Source organism: Microcebus murinus, chromosome 24 (genome assembly GCF_040939455.1).
Source record: "Microcebus murinus isolate Inina chromosome 24, M.murinus_Inina_mat1.0, whole genome shotgun sequence".
NCBI lineage: Eukaryota > Metazoa > Chordata > Mammalia > Primates > Cheirogaleidae > Microcebus > Microcebus murinus.
This window is the reverse complement of record NC_134127.1, coordinates 11,475,745-11,503,127: the sequence shown is the minus strand read 5'-3', so window position 1 is coordinate 11,503,127 and position 27,383 is coordinate 11,475,745. Positions and strand designations below refer to the sequence as shown.

The window sequence follows — 27,383 nt, the reverse complement described above, 5'->3', positions numbered from 1 at the left end:
TACATTGGTTTTGTCAATTTTCATTCTCCAGAAGGTTTCTTTTTTAAATTCTCTTTGTGCTAGTCCAAGAGTTAAGAAACTTCAAGGAGACTATCTGAGCTTCATTATGGTAGTACTTAAAATATTCCTTCAAAGGACAGGCATCAGCAATGAGATATATTTATTTCCATGGACTCATGCCCATATTGATTCTCTAGCTTTTAATTTGTTTAGGTTCTGATCTGAGTATCACTGTCTCAAAGAGCTTCTAAGCTCTTTGCTTCTTAGCAAATTAATCATGGGTCTGTGCCTGATAGAAATTTAATAAAGCTGATTATGTGTTTATTGTATTTTCCTAGGAATTTTGTTTTAATGGTTGATGTGGTATTTGTAGAAGGGAAATACTGATCTAACTTAACCAAATTATAGCTTCAAATGAGATGTGTTGTAATAAGATAGAGCAAAAGTAGAACAACATAAATATCATTTTATAGGCAATAGGTGAATAATGATGGCATAGGCACACAACAGAAATATTGTCCAGCCATTACAAAAAATAAGACAGATATGTACTCACATTAAGAGTAAAAAAGCAGGGCTGGGTGCCGTGGCTCATGCCTGTAATCCTAGCACTCTGGGAGGCCGAGCTTGGCGGATCGTTTGAGCTCAGCTGTTCGAAACCCACCTGAGCAAGAGCAAGACCCCGTCTCTACTAAAAAAAATAGAAAGAAATTAATTGGCCAACTAAAAATATATAGCAAAAAATTAGCTGGGCATGGTGGCGCATGCCTGTAGTCCCAGCTCCTCAGGAAGCTGAGGCAGAAGGATTGCTTGAGCCCAGGAGTTTGAGGTTGCTGTGAGCTAGGCTGACACCATGGTACTCTAGCCCGGGCAACAAAGTGAGACTCTTGTCTCCAAAAAAAAAAAAAAAAAAAAAAAAAAAAAGTGAAAAAGCAAATTGCAGAAGAATATAATACAATCCTAGTTGTATGGACACATACACATTCTATACATGGAAAAATATCTCAAATGATACTTGTGCAACTGTAAATAGTGACTGCTTTTGGGAAGGGGACTTATTGGGCTGGAAGTAGAAATGGAGCCTTTTACTTTATATTACAGTATTTTCTGTACTATTTGAATTTTTAGAAGGAATGTATTAATTTTAAAATCTAAAAAGGAAGTCTGTTGAGGAGTTAATGGTAAATAAATGTAAATCAATTGATAATTGAGACCAGTTAAAACTGAGAAAATACATATATAGTACCCCATTTTTGAACCCAGACCTGGATGCAAGAAGATACAGGAAGTTAAAAAAAAAAAATTGTAAAGATGGTATTTAGGACTCATGAGTTCAGAGAGGTAGTACTTGCAAAACTGATGGTACATTGATGCAGTCTCACTACTAAAAGTAGAATATCCAGACATAATATGTACTATATTAAGTATATAGGACTACCTATGAAATATTCTTGCCACAAAAGATTTATTTGAAGGAAGAAAGTTGACTTCCAATTTACAAGAAATACAGAAGATAACAGCCACAAGTTAAACATTCACACAAGAAAGGGAATAGACAACTTACACTATTTCTTCAACAAGTATTGTGGAAAAAAAAATAAGAAAGGGTGAAGATTATTATAGATTAGAGAGACTTTAAGGCCCAGTAACCCAAGGTATGGATCCTGATTGCAGCAAACCAACTTTAAAAAGGCAGTTATTGAAATAATCAGGAAATTTGCATACTGACATGGGCTTTAGATGTTAATAAGGTTTTACCACTTTTGTTAGATGTGATAGTAACATTGGAGTTTTGATGGAAAGTGTCTATAATTTTTAGCAGCATCTTAGAACTATGTAGAAGTGAATAGTCACAGTGTTTTAAATTTGTTTCAGAATACTTAAGAGGAAAAAATAAAAAGAGATACCAGAAGACGTGTAACAAAGTCTTAATAATTAATGATTGTTGACTCTGGGAGATGATAACATGGTGGTTCTATATTTCTTTAAAGTCATTCTTAATAAAGCAAAGGTTTCATGTTCAAGTGCTGAAAAGATTATGAAATTTTATCTTATGAAACCATTTTGTAATTATACCTGTGGAATGAGAGTCTGGAGGAAGAATTTGAATAATATTGTCAAGCTTGTATGAAACTAAGACTACACTTGAGTCTTTTGAAGAAATGAATGAAAAAAATTATCTTTTATTTCTTGAGTCAACCGCTCAATAGGATTCTTCTCCTGATTTGGTGAAGTAATAGGTCCATTCAGAATGCACATGTTTACACACACTTTCTGATTCAGGACAGTTCCAGAACTAAGAAACTCATTTAGCATTAAGTCTGGTTAGAGTAGGATGACCAGTGAGCCCAGTTTGCCTGGGATTGGTGGGTTTCCTGGGACCAAGAAAATACTAGGCAAACCCAGAAAAGTTGGTCACCATAGTTTGGAAAGTCCCAGAGATTTTGATATAGGCCAACATGAACCCTCATCTTAAAAAAAAACAAAATGCACTATACATTACAGTTTAGACAGCTCTCTGATGACTTACAGCATAGCCTCGCAGTTGTGGTTTTATTCTTTCCTAGGGAATGCATCAAACATCACACATGCCTGTGTTGAAATGTCAGTGTAAATCTTCCACACAAATTTAAAATCATACTCACCATGTTGGATTATCCATGTCTTCTGTTGCCCTTTCGTAATGTAAATCAAACACTGACAATGACTTTCATTCATGCGTTTTTATTTTTTGGGTTTTTTAGTACTCTATTTGAGGGCCTATGCTAAGCCTCTGAAACAAAATTAAGATTACTTTTCTCAGTGAACTCACAGTGAATTAGAGGAGACAGAGACAAAGTAAAGAACTATATTATTTCATAGTAAGTGCTACGGTAGAAGATTGTGGCAAGTAATTTCAGGACCAATCTTTTGTATTTTTTTTCTGCAAAAAGTATTGTCCAAAGTCAGAACAAGAGGAAAGAAGATAATTATTTGGAGTATTAGTATTTTAGAATCTTATTTTCAAATATTGCTCAAGGCATGCCCCAAAGTTTGTACTTTATAAAAATAGAATAATAAGTCCTAAGGAATTAAAAATTAATTGTTACGTTTTATATATTTTGGATGGAAATCATCATAGATGTTGGGCTATTTCCACTAGATGGTAGTTATTAGCTTGGAAAGTTTCCCCAACACTATCAGACCAAGGAACCCTTTTGTCCTTCACCCAGCAGTCATTTGTGAAATAGCAGTATGTGTTTTGTGTTAAAATATAAATGCTAAAATTCCATTGGCATTAGATATGTAATAATACAGCTAGACATTTTGATAGTTGTCATTAATTTCTTAGTGGAAATAAAAAGGATGTAGAAATTAGTTTTTATATTCTAGGCACATAACAATATATAAGTCTTTCAAAGCTAATAGCTACATTGTGTATCCGTAGGGATTTTTTATTTTGATATTAATCTTTAGGAATATTTTGCCTTCCATTATTATTTGGATTAATTAAGAAGTCATATATGAAATTACAGTGGAAAAATATTTTGTTGGCTTTTAATTCTTTCAGAAGTTACTTCTCTTAGTACAATCTAATTCTCAGTCGTTCTAGATAACTAATAATTGTGGCATTTGAGCTGTGTGAAGTGGGGTGGAGTGAACAAAGGGGATCAGATTAAAAGGTGAGGTCACAAAGTTGGGGGGACATAGGCCTTCTAGATCATTATAAGTACTTTTTAAATTTAGAGTGAGATAAAGAACCATTGAGAGATTTTGAGCAGAAGACTGGTATATTTAGCTTGTATTTGAATAGGACTACTCTGCTGCTGTGTTGTATTACTCTAAGGAGATTACACTGGAAGCAAGGAGGTCAGATAGAACTATTGCAACCAACCACCTGAAAGAGGGTAGTGGCTTAGACCAGGCTGGTGATATATTTTAGAGATACAGCCAACAGAAATAGTCTGATGGGGTAAGCGTGGCATGTGAGAAAAAGATGGGAATCAGAAACAACTCCCAGAGTTTTTGGCCTGGGTAACTAAAAGGATGGAGTTGCCTTTAACAGAAGAAATTCTTCAGAGTAGGTTTTAAGGGCAACACTAAGAGCTCAGTTTGGGGCATATGATACACATGAGATATCTGCTGCCTGTCCACACGGTGATAATCAAGTAGGCAGCTGGATATAAGAGTCGAGGTCAGCAAAGAGGACTGGGCCAGAGATATAATGGAGGTACAGTCAATTTATGGATGTTATTTAAAGCTACCAAAGGAGTAATTATAGACAATGAAGCAAAAAGGTTTGAGGACAGATCCTGGAGCACTCCAATGTCAGGAAAATGAGTAGCCAGCAAAGACTGACCAGCTAGGTAGGAGGAAAATGAGGAGTATGCTGTCATAGACACCAAGGAGGAAAACATTTTGAGGAGGAGGAAGTGATCAGTTATATCCAGTAAAGCTATATAGGTCAAGTAAGGTAAGGACTGATAAGTGACCATTAAGAAATAACATCTAAGTGTGTCAATTACTAAATAAGGTAAATAAGTAGCAACTACCGTTTGTCGTGCTTTTCCTATGTGATAAATACTGTAATATATGCTTTGTACAGTTATCTTTAATCCATAAAACATTCATTCCTACATGATAGGAATTATAACTCCCACTTTACAAATACTGGAAGCCAAGGCTCAGAGACATTAAGAAATTAGCCCATGGCTGGTCATGGTGGCTCATGCCTGTAATCCTAGCAATCTGAGAGGCCGAGGCAGGAGGATCGCTCAAGGTCAGGAGTTCAAGAAATTAATCCAAAGCCACATACCTAGTAAATTTTCCAAAGCCAGAATGCAAAACCAAGATTGAAAAGCCTTTACTCATTTCCTTATATTGTAGTCTCTGAACATATGTTAAAGTTGCTTCCTCAGCTTTGTACAAAGCTTGTTAATATTTTAGCTATGCCATGTATGTATGTATGTAATGTATGTATGTATAGGATTAAAGCTACTATTATGCTTTTTTTTTTTTTTGAGACAAAGTCTCGCTTTGTTGCCCAGGCTAGAGTGAGTGCCATGGTGTCAGCCTAGCTCACAGCAACCTCAAACTCCTGGCTCAAGCAATCCTCCTGCCTCAGCCTCCCAAGTAGCTGGGACTACAGGCATTCGCCACCATGCCTGGCTAATTTTTTGTATATATATTAGTTGGACAATTAATTTCTTCCTATTTATAGTAGAGACGGGGTCTCGCTCTTGCTCAGGCTGGTTTCGAACTCCTGACCTCGAGCAATCCGCCCGCCTCGGCTTCCCAGAGAGCTAGGATTACAGGCGTGAGCCACCGCGCCCGGCCTTACTATTATGCTTTATATCGCACTGCAAATCTATATCATAAAAGGCAAAGATAATAAATTCAAGTTTGTTTTTTTCTTATAGCCTGACTCTAAGAAGAAAATGTTGAATTATGGGATTTCTTTAAATGACTTTTGTCTGTAAACATTTTATAATATGAAAATATTAGTGATAATATGTCTCTTAGAGCAGATTAATATTAATTTAGATAGAGTTTTAGGTAAAGTTTTTGTATTTACATTTGTTTTATACTGCTCTACATGTTTGTCTTTTAAAATGTTCCCAACAAAAACATCTGTTTTTAGAATAAATCTGAGGTGTGCAAACTGGCAGTGATTGCTGTCCTGTGTGTATTGATGTCTTAAGCATTTGATTCTTGTGTTTATTAGTTTACAGCCACCATCCAATTATTAGTAACATGTGTGAGGTTTTTACAAATGGGTCTGCTTTATTTATCCAAAACTGAAATTACACTCTGTTAATTATCCGAGCAATTAGAAAATTACTTTTATCATTGCTTTGCCATTTGGCAATTGAGGTATAAATTTGGCACTAGATAGCAGCTATTCACTAAGTTTAGTCCTGAGCTACATGGTTTCAACTACTTTGTATTAGGACACAGCATTTGGTAAGTAAATTTTTTTTTTTTTATAGAGTACGGAAAAACCTCTGGGCTCTTATTGGCATAAGCTTGATCAAATCATCCTTTGTTCTCAATTTGTCTGTACTTTTTCTCTTTGCATTCTGCCATTTTCTCAGATTTATTGCAAGCATTTTACTGATTTTTATGTGCCTTCTAGTGATACTGTATAGGTTACATGATTAGCATTCACATTGGACTGATTACTTAGACCGTCTCATCTCACTTGCTCTGTACTCACTCTTTCCTGTGAATTCATCACTCCATGGCTTCGCTGCTTCTATTTAGATGCATATAGGTACTTTAAATTCAGTAAACCAGACCTCAAATTCTTTCCCTGTGGGCTCTTCTCCCTTGCCCTCCCTCCTTTTCTTTTCTTTCATTTCTTGTTTTCTTCTGTCATTGACATTTCCCACTGGAAACTGCCATATCCCTCACTACTTATATCAGTCATTTTTCAGATTCTATCAGTTTTGCTTCCCAGCAGTTTTGAAACTCACCTCTTAATGTCACTTTTTTCACAGACACTTTATTTCAGGCTTCCTGCCACTTTCTACCTTGTTAATTATAGAACCTTCTAATTTACTTGAGTTATATAAATTTCAACAGCTTAGCAACTAAATATATCATTATTTTCAAAGCACTGTAAACAATTCTCACTCTTAAATGATTTTAAAATATTTGCAAACGAGATAATTGTTTTTTATGTTTTTGCCCCTTTAAATATGCTATTACCCTGGTTTCATTTGTATTCATTCATTTAGGGATTTTGTTCATTTTCAGGAATAAGAACTTGAAATTATGTACAAATAAAATTGTGTAAAAGATACTTACTATGAAAAAGGAGACTCTTTTTGTTCATAAGCAATAAAGATGCCCCTCTTTTTATGTAATGAAATGTCAGCTGTATGCTGGAAGAGCTTGCTGGCTAGTCACTATTGACTAGTCATCCAAGGCAGTTCTTATCTCTGGGGATAGCTTTACTGCAATGTCAAGTCCAACTCAGTCCAGGAAAGTGGGCCAAGATGGAGTAAGAGGGACTAGCTTTACCTTCCTTCCTGAAACAATAAGAAAAATAAACAAAATATATGAAACAATGGTTATCAGACATTGAGTATCAAAGCAGTACGTGGCAGCCGTCCCTGAGACAGAACAAATCAGATGAGCCGTGCAATTGCTTCAGCTCACTGCCTCAGAAGAATTTCCAGGATGTAATGCAGAAAGAGGAAACCCACGGAGAGAAAACCTAGGAGGGGCCTAATGTTCTCCCTGAGTTGAGGAGAGGAAATTGGGAGTTTGGGGAAATCAAGGTAGGGAGAGTCAGCAAGGTGCAGAGGACCAGGTAAGGAGATCTACCCCAAGGGTCCCCTTACTGTCTTAGGCTAAGTACTAATTAACATATGTATAAGGAAACTACCTGAAGCTGATTAAAGAACCACCCAAAAGGATCTGAGGTTATAAGCCTAGGATCTCACAGAATCTGTGCTAGTTTCTGTTGCCACCAGCTGGAGTAAAAACCTCTCATAATTCACTGGATATCATAGAACAGTGCTTCAGTGGTAGGGGAAAATTCTTCCTATACTAAAGGAAGAATTTCTGCTCTAGCCCTGCCTAACAAAGCCTAAAAGCAAGCTTTGAAGTCAGCCTCTAACATATGTGTAACTGAAATCTCTGGAGGAGAGAATAATGGGGAGAGAGCAGAAAAAATATTTGATGAAATAATAGCTTAAAGTTTTCTAAATTTAGTGAAAACTGTACAGGTCTAAGAAGCACAGCAAGTCCCAAGCAAACACACACACACAAATAGCATAAAGAAAACTATACCAAGGTACATCATAATCAAATTGCTTAAAGTCAGTGATAAAGAGAAAATATTAAAGTGTCCAAAGGAAAACTACATGTTCAAAGGAACAAAAATAAGGATGATGGCAGATTTCTAGTCTTTAAACACTGCAAGCCAGTTAAAAACAGCAGAGCAACATCTTTAAAATATTAAAAGAAGGGGGAAAAAGTTAACCTAAACTTCATTTTTCAGCAAAAGTTTCTTTCTAAAAATGAAGGTAAAATGAGAGTCCTGAGAGTAACTCAGTACTCCCTGGAGGTATCATTTGTAAAAACATTTGGCATATTATCTGAAAGCAGAAACTTGCTATGCTGTTTGATAATACAAAAATTTTAATTATCTATTTTTATATAGCACTTTACATGATAAAAGTGTTTATATATGGGAGAAAACTTTATAGTAGTTTCCCCTTATCCTCCAGGGATACATTTCAAGACCCCTCAGGGATGTCTGGAACTGAAGATAGTACAGAACCCTGTGTATTTTTTCAATCTAATAACCAACAGGATACTAAGTGACTAATGGGTAGGGTCTACAGTGTGCATGTACTAGAGAAACGTCCCAGGTGGGACAGAATGGGAAGGCACAAGATTTCATCATGCTACTCAGAATGTCACACAATTTAAAATGTATGAATTGTTGATTTCTGGAATTCTCCATTTAATATTTTCAGATCATAGTTAATAGTGGATAACTGAAACTGCAGAGAGTGAAATTGCAGATAAGAGGGAACTACTGTTTTCAAGTTTTTGAAATAGCTTAGGATGGGTGATTTTTATCCCTATTTTATACATGAAGGTGAGACACATATGTAGGATGACTTTCATAGGGTTTCATAAAATCTGGGAGTATAATCAGGTTTCCTGATTCAGGAAAGTTCTGACTTCCTATTCAGAACTCTCTTCTAATCAAAATGGTCTTCTCGTTGATAGCTGTGCATTGCTCAAAATATTTTCTAAATTTAGAGACTGTCAGAATATACAAAGTGTATGTAGTACCTTGAAAGCAATAATAGATAGTACAGTATGGAGTAATTCTTTTATATTTTGACATTTGGAAAAGGTGAAGAGAATAAATAGAAAATCTTACTAAATCCCAAGGCCCCAAATAAAAGGCAGCAAAGAGGGTACATTAAAGTAGACTAGAGCCTATGTGAAAAACTGTTATGGTATTTAAATTGTAAATTAGTAAAGGTAGAAAATTGCTTTGGTTGCAGTGAAATTTTTAATTAAAATGAAGTTATTTCTGATTCCTAAAAAAGGTGAGAAGTTTGATTATTTTAATTAACGTTAAATTTTAGCAGAGAACCTTTTAATAACTTCAAATTAAAATGTGGTAGAAATTAGTTGGGAAGAAACTATATTTTCCTCTTGTATTTATATGATGTATAATGTATATGATACATAAAATAGGAAGATTAAGTACTATCTTGGCATGTTTCATTGCATCCCATTTAGCAAATTAGTTTTGACCATTCCTGGCAGCCATATGGAATGAATAAGGTCCATTGTCCTTTTTGTTGCCACTGAAGTTTCTTCAAATAGTTCTTCAGGGATGTTTTTCAATCTTTTCTATTAAAGAAATTTTGAGAGCTAGGTCTTCAGATAAGTTTTATGGCAGAATTGGGATTTAAAAGTTAGAATTTTAAAAGAGGACAGGATTTAAGTAGGATAAGGAAGAATGTTTCCAGTTATAGCAAATATGAACTCTGATAGGTCTTCTCAGAACAATGAGAATGGTTCGTGTTGGAACAAAAGAAGCAATAATGTAGGATGGGCAGGGTAGAGCTTGATTATGGAAGGTCTCAAAAAAACAAGTAAGGGAAATGGATGGATGGCACTGAAGTTAGAGTAGACTCCTAAGGAGCATGAATTATCTCTCATTCAGTTATGAAATGTGAGTTATTAGTATTTCAACCGAGTATTTTTTGTGTTAACTTGTGTTGTGTTTAAATCTGAATAAATGCAGCTTAAATAGCAAACCAAGAAATTTTTTACCTGACGAGGAGGATGTGTTTTTCTTTCTCTTTTCTAGTCTACTCCTTTACATCTCGCAGCTGGCTACAACAGAGTTCGAATAGTTCAGCTACTGCTTCAGCATGGTGCTGATGTTCACGCGAAGGACAAAGGGTAGGTTTATCAATTCATCTCCTTTTAATGGTTTTGTTCACGAATTGTTACGCTTTGTTTTCATCTCATGCTCTGAAGGTTGTAAGCTCTATACAAAGTCATGTATTCCATTTATTACAACTTATGTAGCATTTTAAGAATGTTCCTAACTTTGATTTCAAACTTTATTTTCATGTGCCTGTCTGTTAAAGATACTTCTCATGATAATTTCCTAAATCAGTTAGATTTTATTGCAGTTCGGTTATTTGAAGTTGCAGTTTGTTTTTCACTTGCAATCATTCATTGTTTTTCAACTCTTAGGTTGCATTTTAGAAAGATTAAATTGAAAATTGTGACAATCCAGTAGTATAGCTATCATATTTATCAGATATTAAAGCATCAACCCTTATTAATGCGCCAAAATCATAAGTATACAATATCTAATTTTTTTTCTGATGAAATCTTGGACATCTAAGGCAAGAAAACCTACAAGGTCCTTATGAAGGTTGATATGGGAGGGCAAAGGGTGGGAACCAAGAAAGCAATGATGTCATTTATTTTATGAAGAGGTGAGTTTTAGAAAACTTTGTATCCGTTTCCTGTATAGTCTCTAGGGATATATGAGCATTGGGTCTGCTATCATATGTGATGGGCTAACCTTTCTCATTGTCCCACCTGAAGATCTAAAAGATAATTGACCCTACGACCCAGGTAAAGTAGATATGTTACACTCTGTGATTGACAACATAAAGAAGAGATGCCCCAGAAGAAGGTTTCTTTCACTTTGCCCCCCTCTCCAAGTCAAGAAATGTAGAAACAAACTCAGTACTTGCAATACTTATCAGAAGGAGAATTCATCCATCTCAAATCTGCTCTTTTTGGTGCTATGTTTCTCTCTTGCCTGCATCAGGTTTTGTGCCATATGTGAATGGTGTCCCAATAGTATAGGGACATAAATGCCTGATGTTCTTGTACATCTCTGTTTCCTTGTGCATGTCTGAAAACAGATGGGTGTACAATAGGTGAGTCATCAAGAGAAGTACACCACAAAAAGGGGGCTTTGACTCATTTAGAATACTTTGATTTACAAGTTGTAATAGTTTGGATGTTTAATTCTTATGCTAGAAATTACCATGAAACTGAATTAAAATGGTGGAATATTTCCATTCACTGCCAATTAACATTTGCTTTTGTAAACACTTATTAATAATATATAAAGTATGCAGTTATCAATTAGCACATGATCTTCCTTTCTCCTAAATGTTCTCTAACTGGTATTTTTATTAGCTTTAAGGATTATGTACAAAAAACAAGATAAATCTAAAAGGTGTGAATATAAACTGTCCTTTGAATTCTCTTATTAAATACTTAAAAATATTTTTATGTATAATTATATTGGGATTTATTTGATTTTTGTTTCTTAGCACTTCATGGATAAATGACTATAAGTTGTTTGAAATTTAAGTATTTTAATTTGCCTTTTGTCATTTAGTGGACTTGTGCCTCTTCATAATGCATGTTCATATGGACATTATGAAGTTACAGAACTACTACTAAAGGTAAGAGAAATTCAAAATCTTGAACATCATTTGCTTTTCCTTTTAAACTTACCATGACTTTTCATGTGTTTTTTGGCCACCTGAAAGTCTTTTTAAAGAATAAAAGAATTCTTAAAAATAGTACCATTGCCTTAAAATTTTTTAAAACATTCAAATTAATTTGAGCTGTTTTTCAGAGTGAAATTAGGAGAAATTAAAATACTTATTCACATTTTTTAAAGTTATAACTGAAATTTACAATGAAATAAATGTTTTCTGAGTTTTGATCCAGCAAAGTGATTACTGACCTAAAATATTTTTTCTCACTTTAGCATGGAGCTTGCGTCAATGCTATGGATCTCTGGCAGTTTACCCCACTGCATGAGGCTGCTTCCAAGAATCGTGTAGAAGTCTGCTCTTTGTTACTTAGCCATGGTGCTGATCCTACGCTTGTCAACTGCCATGGCAAAAGTGCTGTGGATATGGCTCCCACGCCTGAGCTCCGGGAGAGATTGACTTGTATGTATTTATATCCTAAAATCAATATTGCTTGTTGTAAATAAGAATATCTTTCTGTTGAGTTTTGTCTGATTTAAATATTAACCTTCTGTTTTTACTAGTGTGCTAGTTTATAATCCTCTATTCTAGCTGTACACTTTTCTTTATTCCACAGGAATATTTTCTACACATACACACACTATATAAGGTGTGTGTATACACACACACACACACACACACACACACACACACACACACACAGTTTATTTAAGCCTAATTCTAATTTGTGTGTTGAGTCTCCTTTTTGTTTTTTTGAAGGCTAATGAGGATGAGTCAATCAACAACCATTTGTTGAGTATTTCCTATGTGCCAGGCACCAGTATACAAACCAGAAAAAATTTTCAGAGGTCACAGATCTTACATTCTTATGCCATTGATAATAGATGATGTCTAACGTTATTAAGCACTCATTATTTCCCAAGCCCTACAAGGTTGTACTATCATGTTTTTATTTATTATGTGTGTTGTGGCCCAAGTGTGTAATCATTTGCTCAAGTTTAAGTGAGATATTTTTTATGATTTGGTGGAAGTCATCTTCTCAAATATTGATATAAATTACTGATATATATGTATGCAAATGTTTTTAAATAAACTTTTGTTTTAGAATAGTTTTAGATATATACAAAATTTATGAAGGTAGTACAGAGTGTTCCCATATACTCCATATTCAGTTTCCCTTATATTAACATTTTACATTAATATGGTAAAGTTGTCACAATTAATAAACCAGTACTATTACATCATTAACTAAAGTCCAAACTCTATTCACATTTCCTTAGTTTTTGCCTAAAGTCCTTTTTCTGTTTCAGGATCTGATTCAGAATACCACATTACTTACAGTTGTTACTTACAGTACTGATATATATTTAATTCTACATGTGGTCATTTTAGGTTTCAATGTAGGTATCATCTACTTCATTTTCACTTGTCCCATGGCTTGTATTCTCACATTTAGGATTATAAGAATCAGTTAACATCTGAGAAAATCTTTGCTAAGTGATAACTTATGGAAAACATAAGTTTTGACATAGTCAAACTTTGACAACACTTTGACATAGTCAAAGTGATGCTGGCATCATTTATTTTTAAACTGGTTTTAAACTAGTTTATGTTAGAAACAGAGTTTCTCACAATTTTGATCTTGTTTAAGAGGAAACTTGAACTCATTTTGACATTCACATGGGTGACATCTTTAGATTATAGGCCAACACAAACCCAGTTGTAACTGGGCAGTTACATCTGTCTTTATAATGAATCCTTTTAAAAGTTTATTTATTCACTCTCAGCCAGATGTCTCTTGCCACTTGCCATCATGCATTATATGGTTCACTTTTCTATTTGTACATTCTATCTTTCCAGTGAATTTTTAATCTTTAAAGATCTTCAGTTTATTTTTCTTTATAATTCCTTGTTAACTAACAAAAATGTGTGATGGTATTTGTGTTTGGGCCTATATCTACCTCCCCCAGCCTAGCATAGTGCATTGCTTATAGCATGTACTCAGCAAGTTTATTGAATTGAATTTGACTCAACTCAAAACTTATTATCTTTTTCTAGTTTTCTTTCTCTAGTTTATACACTGGCTCAGCTTTATCTCCCTATGTTATCATTTGACATTTTTTTCCTTTCAACCATTTTACAAATTATGAATATCATTGTATTTTACTAGCCTGTCTTATTCAAATGTAGACATTAAAATTCAACCTAAATTTGTGTAGTTTTATGAAGAGAACAGTTCCTTGATTACTTTCCAACTTTCTCAGTATCTCCTTTGTTTTATTAAATAAGATTCCACCAATCAATTATTTGAAGAAAAGGATTTTATAAAATTGGACCTTTTCTAACTATAGTTTTCATCATCTTTCACAATTAAAGAATTCTTTTCAAGAAAATTATACAGGAAACAAAAAAGTAATATTTTGATCATATCCATGGTTATTACATTTTCACTACAGATTTCTTTTTTGCTCTTATCTGCTTTTTAATTTGTTGTTATTATGAAGCCAAATGAACAAGATAGTTGGGGTTTCGTTCTTGTTTAGAGAGACAGTTTTAGGTTTTATAAATATTAAGTTTTCATAATGTTTGAGTAATTTGCAATTTTACCACTTTTTTATCCTCTTCCTTGAAGTTTTAAAAACAAAGCTTTATGTAACCTTTGCACTTAGAAGTTTAGAACTTCAATTATAAGTTGATAGATTTTTCATTCTCTGGGTAATTTTTTTAATCTTCATTAGTCTTCAATAAAATATTTTAGGTTTGAAAATGAATTTGGGTAGAAATATTTACCTTTTTTCTAAAGAGCAAAGGTAAGGAATATTTTATTTACTGTTAACTTGAGAAAATACCATGCTGTGTAATTGTATTATTGCATCATAATTCCTTAATTTCCTTAGTACTGTAGTTTTATTATGTTTTTCATAAATTTGCCCATTTAGTTTTCTTCTGAGCCACCTTTTCTGAACATAAAGGAGTGCGTAAGTGAAATGGTAGAAATGGTTTTATCACTTTGATATTCATAGAATATTTGTCATTAGTGAAAGGCCAGTATGATTTGCATTACGTTTAAATTTCTCAAGATTGACGACCCCAGCAGTTTATAATTAATTCTATATAGCCCCTTCTGTATGGCAGTTTATAATTCTTACTTCATATATCCCTAATTTTGTCATTACAGTGAAAATCTATAATTTTGTTATTTGAATTTACTTTTATTTCACTTGACTTAGGTTTTTTATTTTTTGAAGTTTCAAAGTCCTATACTTTGAGCATTAAGCAATGATAACCACTAAATAAGAAGTTACAAAAAAATTTTTTCCCTGAACCTGCCATGACTTACTTTATAAATATTCAGCATCCATGGGACAAATATATGTTGAGTACCAGTTATATGCCTAGCACTGTGCTAGGTGATGAGATTACCATTACAAATATGACAGTGTGATATGTCTTGTGATATGGCTAGATGCACGTGGTGTGGCCCTTGTAAGAAGGAATCCTAACCCAATAATCAGGAAGGTCAAGAAGGTGTATCCAAAGTATCTAAACTGAGATCTTGAACAGTGTAGTAGTTAATAAGGCATGTATGTGCATGTGCGTACATGTATGTGTGTGTGTGTGTCATTTGAGAGAGAGAAGGGAATATGATGGGGCCCTCGGAGGAGAGGAGAGAAAGGAAAAGAGGAAGAATACAGTACCATGAAGATACAAAGGCCTGAACGTGAGAGGGTCTGAAATTGTTAAGTAATATGTTATGTTATACGTCGTTGCCATTTGCTATGTTTTAAAACCATTTTCAGTTTTTTGTTAATAAGTGGGCATATCAAAATGTAAGTCAAATTTGTAAAATGGAAAATAAGACATAATTTTAATAAATAAGAATATTGGACTTTTATTCATGCAGTTAATTTAGATACAGCTTTTAAAAAATCACCTGCTTAAAAAAATAATAAATAAAATATTAATTGTCTTTAATCTTTGAAAAAGATGTCTTTAATATTTGAAAAATTTTCAAATTCTGAAACTTTTCCCATATTTCATGTCTTCCCTCCTCTGTCAAGACCTAATCACTATTCAAATTTTGGTGAATATTTCTCTAAATGTTTTTCTATACTATTATTTTGATTTAGTTATGGTGGCAATAATAGTAGCAAGAATAGTAACAAAACAAATAAATGGGTCAACCTATGCTTTCTCTTTTGCTACTTGAATTTTCATTTAGCAGTGTATACTTTCACGTCAGTAAATATAGATATCTCTTTAAGAGCTGTAAACTATTATAGTGTGTGTGTTCACAGATTATCTAAGTGGTTTCCTTTTGGTGAACACGTAGGTTGCGTGGTTTAAAACTCTGCTGTAGTATGTATTTTTGTATGCGTATCTTTATGAACTCAGAGTATGAAACTGTCTTATTTCAGAGCACACATACTTCAAAATTTTCATTAATCTATACACCCTCATCCTTTGCATTTTTATCTTCCTATTATCATATTGGTGCTGTTGCTAAGATAGAGAAATTTGTAAAATCAATACTTTTCCAAAATTTATTTATAACACACTGAAGATTTTCATAAATTTTAAATCTTTTTTATGTCAACCATTATTTCATTGGCAGATGAATTTAAAGGTCATTCGTTACTACAAGCAGCCAGAGAAGCAGACCTAGCTAAAGTTAAAAAAACACTTGCTTTGGAAATCATTAATTTCAAACAACCACAGTCTCATGAAACAGCACTGGTAAGATTTTTATTGTTAATCTGTTCTCTGGGTCTGTAATAATAGTGTAAGCACAAAATATGATTTTCATTTCAAAAACCTTAAAGTAATTTTAGTATCTGAAATGCCAGGAATTTGCATTTTAATGTTGGTTGCACTGATCTTTAAAATTGGTTCAGGGGATGATTCTTTTCATGAGTGAGAGAATAGACATTTGCTCAACCTTGACTTGGAAATTATTTTTTCCTTTGGCTTTACCTAAACTTATTATAACAAATCTACTTTTGTGGCCATGCTATCATAAAATACAAGATGTGATTTTTCCGATAGAATTTTCTTTTTTGTGTGTTTGCTAGATAAGTACTATATTTCTTTCTGTAGTAAAGTGTGTTTTCAAAGATACTTGCATCATCCTTTTGAGCAATTATATTCAAAGAACTGATTACATTCATGCTAGAAAAATGGTAAGATTATGAATTTTTTGTTTCATACTGTACAGATTATCCTTAAAACTATTCATGTTTTTTCTTCTAATGCACTTTCAGAAGGATTATTTTCTTTGTCATTGACTACATTAAGGCTCAGATTCAGGGGTGGTTAATGATTGCTCCTGAATTCAGAATGTAAGCATACGTAATACCTGTCCCACAGACCTATAAGTATGCTTCAGTTAATATTCTTACATGTATCTGCCATAGAAAAGTCAAATTTTAGTCGATATCTGCTGAAAACAACATTAAAAGATTCACCCAACTGAAATGAGGCAACTGTATGTTCACTTAAATGTATGTCTCTGAACTGAGGTTCAGATACATTCAAGCTACTCAGCATTATATTAGGAGATATCCAGAATAAATATGACCCCTTTTTTCAGAGTATTCATTTTACTCAATTGTAAGTAGTTTTTCATTTTAAAATTTTAATACGGTTGGTAAAATGAAGCAGAATACAAAGTTATGTAAATATTATGATAAAACATAAAATTATTGGGAATATTTCTTCCTCTAAACTTCTTAAGTCTATCACTTTCTTGCCTGTCCCTGGGTATATAAGCTTGCTCTCTTGTAATGCTGGGAGTAGCTCTGTAGAAGAAGGTGAGAAAGATTGGCTTATATGGCCGGTAGCCTAATAAAAGATTGAATAATTAGATTTCCATAGCTTGGAAAAGGCAGTATTCTGATTCCTTCAATGGAGTATATACTGAATAATTATTTACTGTCTAAGCAAAAAGAAGTAAGATCTATCTTAATGATTAAGAGCATAACTTCACATAACTTGATTTAAAAGCTTATGTTTTGTACTTCCACTGTATTTGGAAGGAATATTGATGATCACCATAATGTAAAACATAAGTATGTTCTGATACTCTTTGAGATAACTATGTTCTAAATAGTCAGCAAAAAGAAGTTTATTTTATTAACTTAGTTTTGTTTACTTTATAGCACTGTGCTGTGGCCTCCCTGCATCCCAAACGGAAACAAGTGACAGAGTTGTTACTTAGAAAAGGAGCAAATGTCAATGAAAAAAATAAAGAGTAAGTGTAATTGCAGGAGATGTGTTCGATTATTAAAGAGGAAATGCAATAAAAAAGAGAAAATCACCTTTGGCTTTTCTCTTCTCCATAGTTTCATGACCCCCCTGCATGTCGCAGCAGAGAGAGCTCACAATGATGTCATGGAAGTTCTGCACAAGCATGGAGCCAAGGTAAGGTACACACCTGAACAAAGTACCACACACAGCACTGAGCAGCGAGCTGCTCTTACGGCTGCTACTTCTCTGTCTGATTCTTCCAGAGAAAGTAATTTTATAAAAGACTACTAGCCTGTATTTGAATTCATAGATTCTCAGATAAAGCTAATTTAAATCTTGTTTCTAATAAAAATAATTGCCTGTGTTTCTTGGCCCTTTACTGTCACTCTTCTTTAAAGCAGTAAAATGTAGCTACAGTCATTTGAGAAAGATTTCAACTTTACATTATTTTAGTTAATACTAGAATTGATATATTTTGATAGTCAATATTTCAATGGTAGTTTATCAGAAAATAATTTATGTAAATGATGGAGTCAGAATAGCTGTACTTATTTTAAGAAACATAATTAGTAACAATTGTTTCAACCTCTACACTAAAGAAATATGAAATTTTTAATAAATGTTTATTATCATTTGAATGGCATAATCTCCCTTGTGGATCACTTGAGGGAGGAAGGAAGCAAATTGATTGTTTTTTAGAAATGAACTTGCAAATTTTTAAATCCTCAAGAGTGTATATTTTTAAGCAGTAGCCTCTAAAGTAGGGTACAGACATCCCTTGTATATAGAGCATACAAGATGAGCACCACTGGATGCAAGAAAAAAATATTAGAATTTTAATTTATAATCTTTTTACTTAAGAATAAAGAAATTAAGGCCAGGCATGGTGGCTCATGCCTGTAATCCTAGCAGTCTGGGAGGCTAAGGCAATAGGATTACTTGAGCACAGGAGTTTGAGACCAGCCTGAGCAAAATATAGCAAGATCCCGTCTCTGCAAAAACATATAACAAAATTAGCCAGGTATGGTGGGGTGTACCTGTAGTCCCAGCTACTTGGGAGGCTGAGGCAGGGGGATCACTTGAGCCCAGGAATTTTAGGTTACAGTGAGCTATGATCATGCCACTGCACTCTTATCTAGCCCAGGCAACAGGGTGAGACCCTGTTTTTTTCCCTCTATAGGGTTATGTGGTCCAAAAATTTGGATATCACTGCTTTAAAGGGCATTTGATGTTTTTCATTAAAAAATGACAAGCTGGAATAAAAGAGACATAGTTCTGCAAATGTAGGTATAACTACTACATTGTTGTATCAATAATGTCTTTTTGCTCTGTCAAGCAAAAAATACTAACCTAAGTGAGCTTTCTGCTACCTTTAGGAACATCATATATTTGTCATTGACCTGTTTTTGTGAATATTTTATGACATTATGCTCTTAAAAAATTATGAATAATGCCTTTCATTTTGGGAAAATAGTATCTATTTATTGTCATCTCCCATGGGACATTTTATTTCATACAGGTTCAATGAAAAATAACATTATTTCATAACCTGTTCTAGTCAGCTTCATTCTCTATCTGTTGTTCCCAGTCTTAACTGCCCTTCATCTGCACAACAAGTTTTCGTCAATAACATGTTAGTTCATCATTGGGGCATGAATAATTGTAAACACCCTGCCAGTGATGTAGAATAGCTTCTAGACTGGTATGTCTTCCCTAGTCTTTCTATTATAGTTCAACTAAATTGAGAACTCTTAAGATGAGGCACTTTTAAAGGGGAAAAAACCACATTTAATCAGTTATAAACCAATAGATACCACTTGCCATCAATAGATATCAAATGCCATATCATCTCTCATTCACTCATTCTCTGGTTTCAAGGCAGGTTGCTGTGGCTCTGGTTTGGGGTATCTGGTGATTAATGTGTTAATAAAAACTCCCTTTAAAAAAACCCACTTTAGCTACTGTTGGGCCATACTTTTTGCTTGCTTAGCATTTTCTTTCTGGGGAACTTGTGGTTTCTGTTTGATTTTCAGGCAACTTATGGTTTCCATTTGATTCTAGAAGTACCTTCTAAACAAGCAGTACCACTTTTAATTAGGACTCAGCCCTCTTACACTGCTGCCTTCTCCTCTTCTTGATAAGTCAATTTCTCAGGCTAAGGCAGAAGAATTTGGGAGGGAGACCTAATTACCATTAACTAATTTGTCTTACTTAGACAGAAAGTCAGAACATTCTTTTGCCCAAAGCTTGGTGATAAATACAAAGTTCAGGTTCATTAGGCACATTAATCTAAACCTAGACTTGCATACTTTTGTGTTTAGAATCCCAAAACTTTATAGTTTTGTGATCCTGGACTAAATTTCCCTGATCTTCAGTTGACTCATCAGTGATATGTGGAAAAATACCTCCCCTCCAAGTTTAACTTTTTTAATTAAATGAGGTTATGTATATAAGTGTGTAGTGCTTAACACACAATGCTTTGATTACTTGCGAGTATGAGCATTTTTTCCATATTTGTCTTTCAAACATTTATGTATTGTGTATTTCCCCTTTAATTATCTAAATTTTTTATGAGACTTACATATCTAATCCCTTTTTAATTAGTTTTGATCTACTGACTCAACAAATATTGGCATGTAAAATGATCAAGACTATGCTGGATACCGTGGGAAATACCACTTTGGAAGTTAATGCAGTTACCAAACTCGAATCTAATCCTGATCAATTTAGCAGGCATTAGTATTGAAGAAGGAAGAGAGAGATGAAAGGCACTTAAGAAGGAATGATGGCATTACTTGAAAGTGAATTGGCTGTTAGAATGGACTTCGAACGTGGTGGTACAATTAATGGAAATAAGAAAGGTAGAGAGAAACACTGGTTTCCTCTGTCTTGATAATAATTTTAAACATGAAGTTTATATGATTGAGGGATATTTAGTAAAACCGGCAGTTGGAAAGATAGCCCTAGAGGATGAAGGAGAGTTTAGGATTAGAAAGATCTCCTGAGGAGTCACTGACATAGTGATCATACATTTTTAGAGGGAATAGGGTCCCTGGTGGAAAAAACATGGAAAATGAGTTGAGGGTTAAGGAAAGAACCTTTGAGGATTTGCCATGTTCACAGAGCAATAATAGAAAGAGGAAACTGAGAAGTCTATCATGGCATCTACTGTGTGCATGTGAGTATGAAAAAGGAATAGGTGATCAGTGCCAAAAAGAGAAATTGAAGCAGATGAGGGCATTTTGGGGGCAATTTTCATATGAGGGCTTTGGTAGCTTTTGGAGGAGATGTTCTAAAGAGGTAGAAGTAGAGGTTTGTATCAAGGTCTTGGCAATAAACAGCACACTCACAGTGGGTAATTTGATGAGAGTTTAATAAAGGAGTTATATACAGAGGTATGGGCAAGGTTTACAGAAATCAGCAAGGACTGAGATAGTGAGAGGAGCGATATTATCTCTGGTCTGAAGGGGCAAGGGAAGGAAGATGCCACTGGCACCAGGAGAGAGGAGCTGTGTGGACAAGGCCACCTTGCGACAAGGCCACCTGACAGCACTTGCAAATGTGATAGAGGGATATATCTAATCTACTCTCCTCACTCTCCCGCTGCCCACCATCTCTTGTCATTGCCTCCTGTTGGCCAAATCCAACAAAACAGTGAAGACCAAAAGAGCTTATTCATGTGGTCCATACCCATGTTTTCCCAAGACCCAGAGCAGGATGGAGGATGGTTATGGATCTGGAGGGCTGAGGGAACAATATTCAGCAAAAGGTTAGAAAACAAATTGCTGGGAAAGAAAGGCGGGTCATAAGAAACTTAGAATATTAATCATTTCAAATTAATTCATTCGAAAAATCCACTTTTACTAGGAGTGAACTTCTGTACCTTAAAAAGATTAATAATTATATTTGTCATCCCCTGCTTTATGAGAAGAATACTATAAAGTATACTTAAATAGGAGAGACTTGAAGATTTTATCCTTCCCGAACAGTCTTTTTCTTTATTGTTGTTAGTCTGCCCTGGCATTCTGCATTCTGTCACTAATGAATCATCTGCTGTCATTATTAAGAGAACTTATGTCCCAACTGCATATGGTGTTCAGAAAGTTTAATTCAAAAGTACTTTTTTTCATATATAAAGTGCTGCTATTTTGTCATTAGTGGGCATCTTTTAAATGTGTGGAACATGAAGGAATTTCTTCTGATTATTCATGTCTTAATTTGGCACATTTGTTTACATTGTATGTACGAAGATGTTGTGACAATAGTAATTGACAAGTAATGGGCTTATTTCTCACGTTTAGAAGTGATCGCAAGTCTTTGCTCACTTTGGGGAAATGTGTTAGCTCATTATAAGAGTTTTATTAATGCTATACTAGAGGTGGATTGATAAGTAGATTCTGTTAGCCCAAGGTGTTAAAGTGCTTTTAAAGATATTACAAATCCAAGTGTATTTTAGAGTGCAAATAGTATCTGAAGTTTGATCATATCAAAATAAAATACAAAGGGGCCAGTGTCCCTGAGACATTTTAGTTACCAGTAACAACCAACTGAATCTAGATTAAGCTCAAATGGAAATCTATTTTATACTACTAATGTACAGTTATTACTTCTATGAGATAACCATGTGGTTATCCCCCAGAAATAATCTGTAGGAATTATAGCTGAGATTCACAAAAGACCAGAACAAGGAATTTGGAAACTAAGTACCTTGGCTGCAATTCTCTATGTCCCTCCCTCTGCCTCTCACTCTGTCTTTCTCCTTCTGTCTCTTGTCTCTGTCTTTCACCATCCTGGGGGTTCGGGAGGGGGCATTGTCGGGGCTATGAATCTCTGGCTCTCTTTCTGAAGTTTCATGGTTTCTTTTCTCTGCCAGTGTTTGTTCATCTGCTTCATTCTTCTTTCTACAGGGTAGATTTTTCTGTTTTCTTTCTCTATGGCCTAAATATGGCCTTTACAACCCATACTTTATATGTCCTTGGCTTAGAAGTACACCACCTGCAGTTGACACTGTCTCTCCCAAGTCTCAGGGATGAAAAAGGGAGAATTATGAACAAGACTAACTTGTTCAGCATGGGCATTGGATCGGTGCCCTCTAGTCTAATCAGCTATGCTATTTCTCAGGGCATGTGAGCAAGGTTAGTGCCTCTTTAATAAAGCAAAGAAATTTATACCATTATAATAGTTCCTCTTTTCAGGGAACTTGATTGTTTCTTTGAAATCTCCATATGAATTTTGAATGTTTACAAATAATTACACTCAAGTTCAGGTAATAAACATAAATCTAGTTCCATACTCTGTAGTGAGTTCACAACACATTAAAGGATTAAAAACCTTTTAAAGTAAATTATTGATTACTTTACAGAATTCTAGTTAATAATTAAATGTGTGATCATTTGCCTCTTTCATTTCTCATTGGAGGTGCTTTGTATACATACCACCAAGGATAATGATGGCTTAGAAATATCTGTAAAAACTTTTTTTTAATTTCCAGGAAAAGAGGAATGCATTAGATAGAGAGTATCTGGTAGTTTCTAACACTTGTTCAATATATAAAATAGTATGTTAAAAACAGTATTTTTATATCAGTAAAATTTATCAATTTATTGCTCTTATAAATCATTTACCAACTGTTTTCAAACATGCATTTATATGAGGCATTTTACTTATTGCTATGAGATATATAAAGTTTGAATTTGATCAAGATCTTTTAAGAGACTAAAAATTTAATAATAGTCTTGTCTAACACAGATTGCTTGAATATCTATTAGACAAATTGAAACATGGTATATATAAGAGAAGTATAGGTAGGTTAATATTCAGAGGAGAAAACAATTATTTCCATTTCTGGTGGCAGGCTGGGGAGAGACTGGAGAAATTTCATGAGGAAAATAGAATTTCAGCTAGGAATGGCAGGAGTTAGATACCTAGAAATAGGCAAAATACAAAGAATATATTTTAAATAAAGACTGAAAATCTGGAACATGAAGAAGTCTGTTAAACGGTCAGAATTTATGATTAGTTAATCCAAATGGTACAGAAAAATGGAAATAATGAAAATCCAAAAAGATAAGTTAGAGCAAGATCTTGGCAGTCCCAACAGGAAAGTTTAAACTTCGTTCTTGTAATCCTTGGAAAGCCATTGAAAATTTTTGAATAGGCAGGTGGCATGAGCAGAATTCTGCTTTAGGGAGATAAATACTTCCTAGGAAACTACTTTCTCTTAGAAAACGAGTTGCAGAAATGTAGACTCAATACAAAAGCTGGTATAATCATTTAGCAATATCCAACAAAATTAGCTTTTTAGGGTTTTTTAGAGAGGGCTGATATAGAGATAATGTTCCTTACCTTTAAGCTAAAATGTTTTAATACGCTTGCTACCTGTTGCCTGTAGGACATGGACCTATTTCAGATCCCTATCTTTTGTTTCTTTATTGTAGATATATTAATGCTTGGAATTTTTTATTGTTCACTTTCATTTTCTAAGTGTACTACTGGTTTGAGGGGAAAAAAACGTAATGTCACTCTAGCTGAAGGAATACAGGGACTGTTTTCAACCCCTAGGTTGCTTGAAAGCAAGTTTTAGCTTGAGGCATACACATGTTCAATTTAAAGTAAAGGTATAATGTGAGTTAACAATAAATGCCTTAGTCTAGATGTCACAGAGTAGTTTACGATTAATTACCAAATGAGTGATATGGACAACGATAGCTTTCAGTTTAGGAGAGGCAGCCTCAAGGTTAGCTGGTAGAGACTAGGCTATTCATACTGATTAGAATATTGAAAGATTCCCCTCAGCCATTTCCTCGTGATCCACTTGCTGGTTTCCAGAACTGTTTTGGCGTTTTCATATCATAATTTGATATCCTGTACATTTCAGCCCAAATGTCATTGTGGTTTAATATAATTTTTTTCAATGTTCATCTTTTGGAGAATCATTTTTGCTACTCAGAAATAGATGAAAATACGTTCTGTAAGTTTGCAATCTCTAGAGACAAGAAAAAGGGGGAATATGTTTTATCTCCGATAGTGTCACACATCTGTTGTTCTTCTGACACCCTGTACATGTAAAGGTTAAGCCAGTCTTAACTGTTTAATTACCACAGTTGAAATGTAACATTAAAGGTAGCATTTTCCAGGCCGGGCGCTGTGGCTCACGCCTGTAATCCTAGCTCTTGGGAGGCCGAGGCGGGCGGATTGCTCAAGGTCAGGAGTTCAAAACCAGCCTGAGCAAGAGCGAGACCCCGTCTCTACTATAAATAGAAAGAAATTAATTGGCCAACTGATATATATATAAAAAATTAGCCGGGCATGGTGGCGCATGCCTGTAGTCCCAGCTACCCGGGAGGCTGAGGCAGAAGGATCACTCGAGCCCAGGAGTTTGAGGTTGCTGTGAGCTAGGACGCCACGGCACTCACTCTAGCCTGGGCAACAAAGCGAGACTCTGTCTCAAAAAAAAAAAAAAAAAAAAAAAAAAAAGGTAGCATTTTCCTGATTTGAGGCAGTTTCTGAAATGTAGTGAAAATAACCTCTTTAGGGCTGAATGTTGAGTATTTTTGGTGACATACTTTGTCACATCCTTGTGGTGGAGATATGGTGATAGACAGGAAAATAGAACTGGATCTAAAAAAGACTTCATCAGAAAAATTTAAAACTCCAAATTTTTTTCAGTAAGTATGTATGTTGGTGGTTCCAAATAATATGCATTAAGAATTAAAGTTGTGTCTCTTTAAAATATGAGGAACAAATCAATACTGTTGTATATTAAAAAATACAGTCTGTCAAATACATATTTTAGGTTGAAAACACAAAAAGGACTATGGACAGCAGTATATATATGTATACCTAATTAATTTGGAAGTTCTTAGAAGAATCCTTGTGACAATACCATTGATTTGGTTCATTCAGCTTGAGTGACCATTTAGGCATTTAATTATTAATATATGTATAATACTGGATTGTATTTTCTGGTTGCTTCTTTATTTTAAGAGTGTGATTCTTATGCATAGAGAATATTTTCAATATTGTCAAGTCTAAGTGTTTTGCCTGAGTGAAAAGTATATGATATCAGTGTATGAATTGTCAATGCCAAGAGGACAAAACCAGTGTCATTTCAAAGGCATGATCTTCAGCTCATGGGCTGTATTCTATACCTGAGTTGGACCTTTCTTCTCAGTGATACCAGTATTAAAACTATAGATGACACACATAGGTCATTTAATCTCCTGTATTTCCCCATCAATAAAGTAGTCAATATCACTGGACATTTATGTAACTTATAGGATAGTAGAAATCAAGATAATAAATCCAAACTTAGGAGGGCCTCCTTTAAATAATTAGAGTTGCCTATAATTCTCAAAGATTTTAATGAAGTAAAATTACCTTGGCCCCAAAATATCACCATTCATCACTGTAAAACTGAATTAGAGCAGCAATACAAATCCTACCGGCTGACCCATTAAAATAGTCAGGGGAGGGGAGATTGATGTATAGTCATATATGATAGTTTATGCTGCCACCTAAAAGCAAATTTATTACTTACTTTAGAAGGCAAGCACATTTTTGTGCTTCTGTGCCTGGAACCACTTCCAAATATATGAAGAAAAAAATTAGGATGACCACCTTTTAGATAGCTCTAAGTATATCCCATGACTGATTGATAAAAGCATAAGCAAAGGTAGAACAGCAAGGGTGTTAATAAAGGTAAATATTAGAAGAAATTAAGGACTTTAATTGGTTTTTCTTTATTTTGAATCCATTTACTGGTTTTTAATGACTCGAGAGGATAGTTGATTTCCCATCCAGTAATTCTTTTCCCCTTCCTCCCTGCTACAGAACAGGAGTCAGCAAACATTTTCGTAGAAATCCAGATAGTAAATATTTTAGGCTTTGTGAGCCAAAAAACAAAATCGAGGATTTTATATAGGTACTTACGTAGCCATTTAAAATGCAATCATTTAAAAATGTAGAACTATTCTTAGCTTGCAGGCAGTGAAAAACAGCTAGTTGGAGTCGACCCACAAGCCACAGCTTGCCAGCTCTCCTGTAGAGCTCTGTTGTGCTCAGGTGTGGGAGACCATTTGCTTCACGGGAGGCTGAAGTCTGGTCACCGCATTCTCCTTGCTAGTGACTGGTGTAGACAGAGGTTCAAGAAACATTTCTGGCCTCAACAACAGAAGTTTTCTGAGAAAGAGTTCTTCTCTTTTACAATAGGCATGTGAACCTGCCTTTTTGGCCTTGGACGTGATTATGTGGAGGGGATGGGTGAAGCTGCCCCAGTCATCTTCTTAGGCCTAGTGTCCTAAGTTTGGGGATCTGAGCAATTTAATATTTTCCCTGTTACTCATTGTTGTTCTTCCTAAGTGGATTGTACAAAACGTCACCAAATTGTTCCGGTTTGGTTATTCTGTTTGTTTCCATGGAATGAGTACCTTGATTACATTACTGGCTTATACTTTTCTGTGGCTTCTGGTAGTGTTTCAGCTTTGTTGGCTGATAAAGCACTCCGTAGATATTCTTTTGTCACTGATACATTTTAAAGTCTGAGGAAAGAATTACAGTGTTCTTTCGTAATAAAAAATAATGCATTTACTGAAACAAAGAATTTTGTGTTACATTCGTCTCTCTTACATTACTTAG

At 34.5% G+C, this 27,383-nt stretch overlaps 1 protein-coding gene across 2 annotated transcripts in view; it reads left to right on the top strand.

The window, feature by feature from the left end:
- The window catches only part of TNKS (tankyrase), a 201,589-nt gene that overhangs the window by 121,702 nt on the left and 52,504 nt on the right, over positions 1-27,383 (top strand). For both annotated transcript variants that reach the window (XM_012739787.3, XM_012739786.3), the window contains 6 exons: positions 9,833-9,927; positions 11,399-11,465; positions 11,777-11,963; positions 16,117-16,238; positions 17,660-17,751; positions 17,843-17,921. In XM_012739787.3, coding sequence (XP_012595241.1) covers positions 9,833-9,927; positions 11,399-11,465; positions 11,777-11,963; positions 16,117-16,238; positions 17,660-17,751; positions 17,843-17,921 — 642 coding nt within the window. The remainder of the gene's footprint in view (positions 1-9,832; positions 9,928-11,398; positions 11,466-11,776; positions 11,964-16,116; positions 16,239-17,659; positions 17,752-17,842; positions 17,922-27,383) is intronic.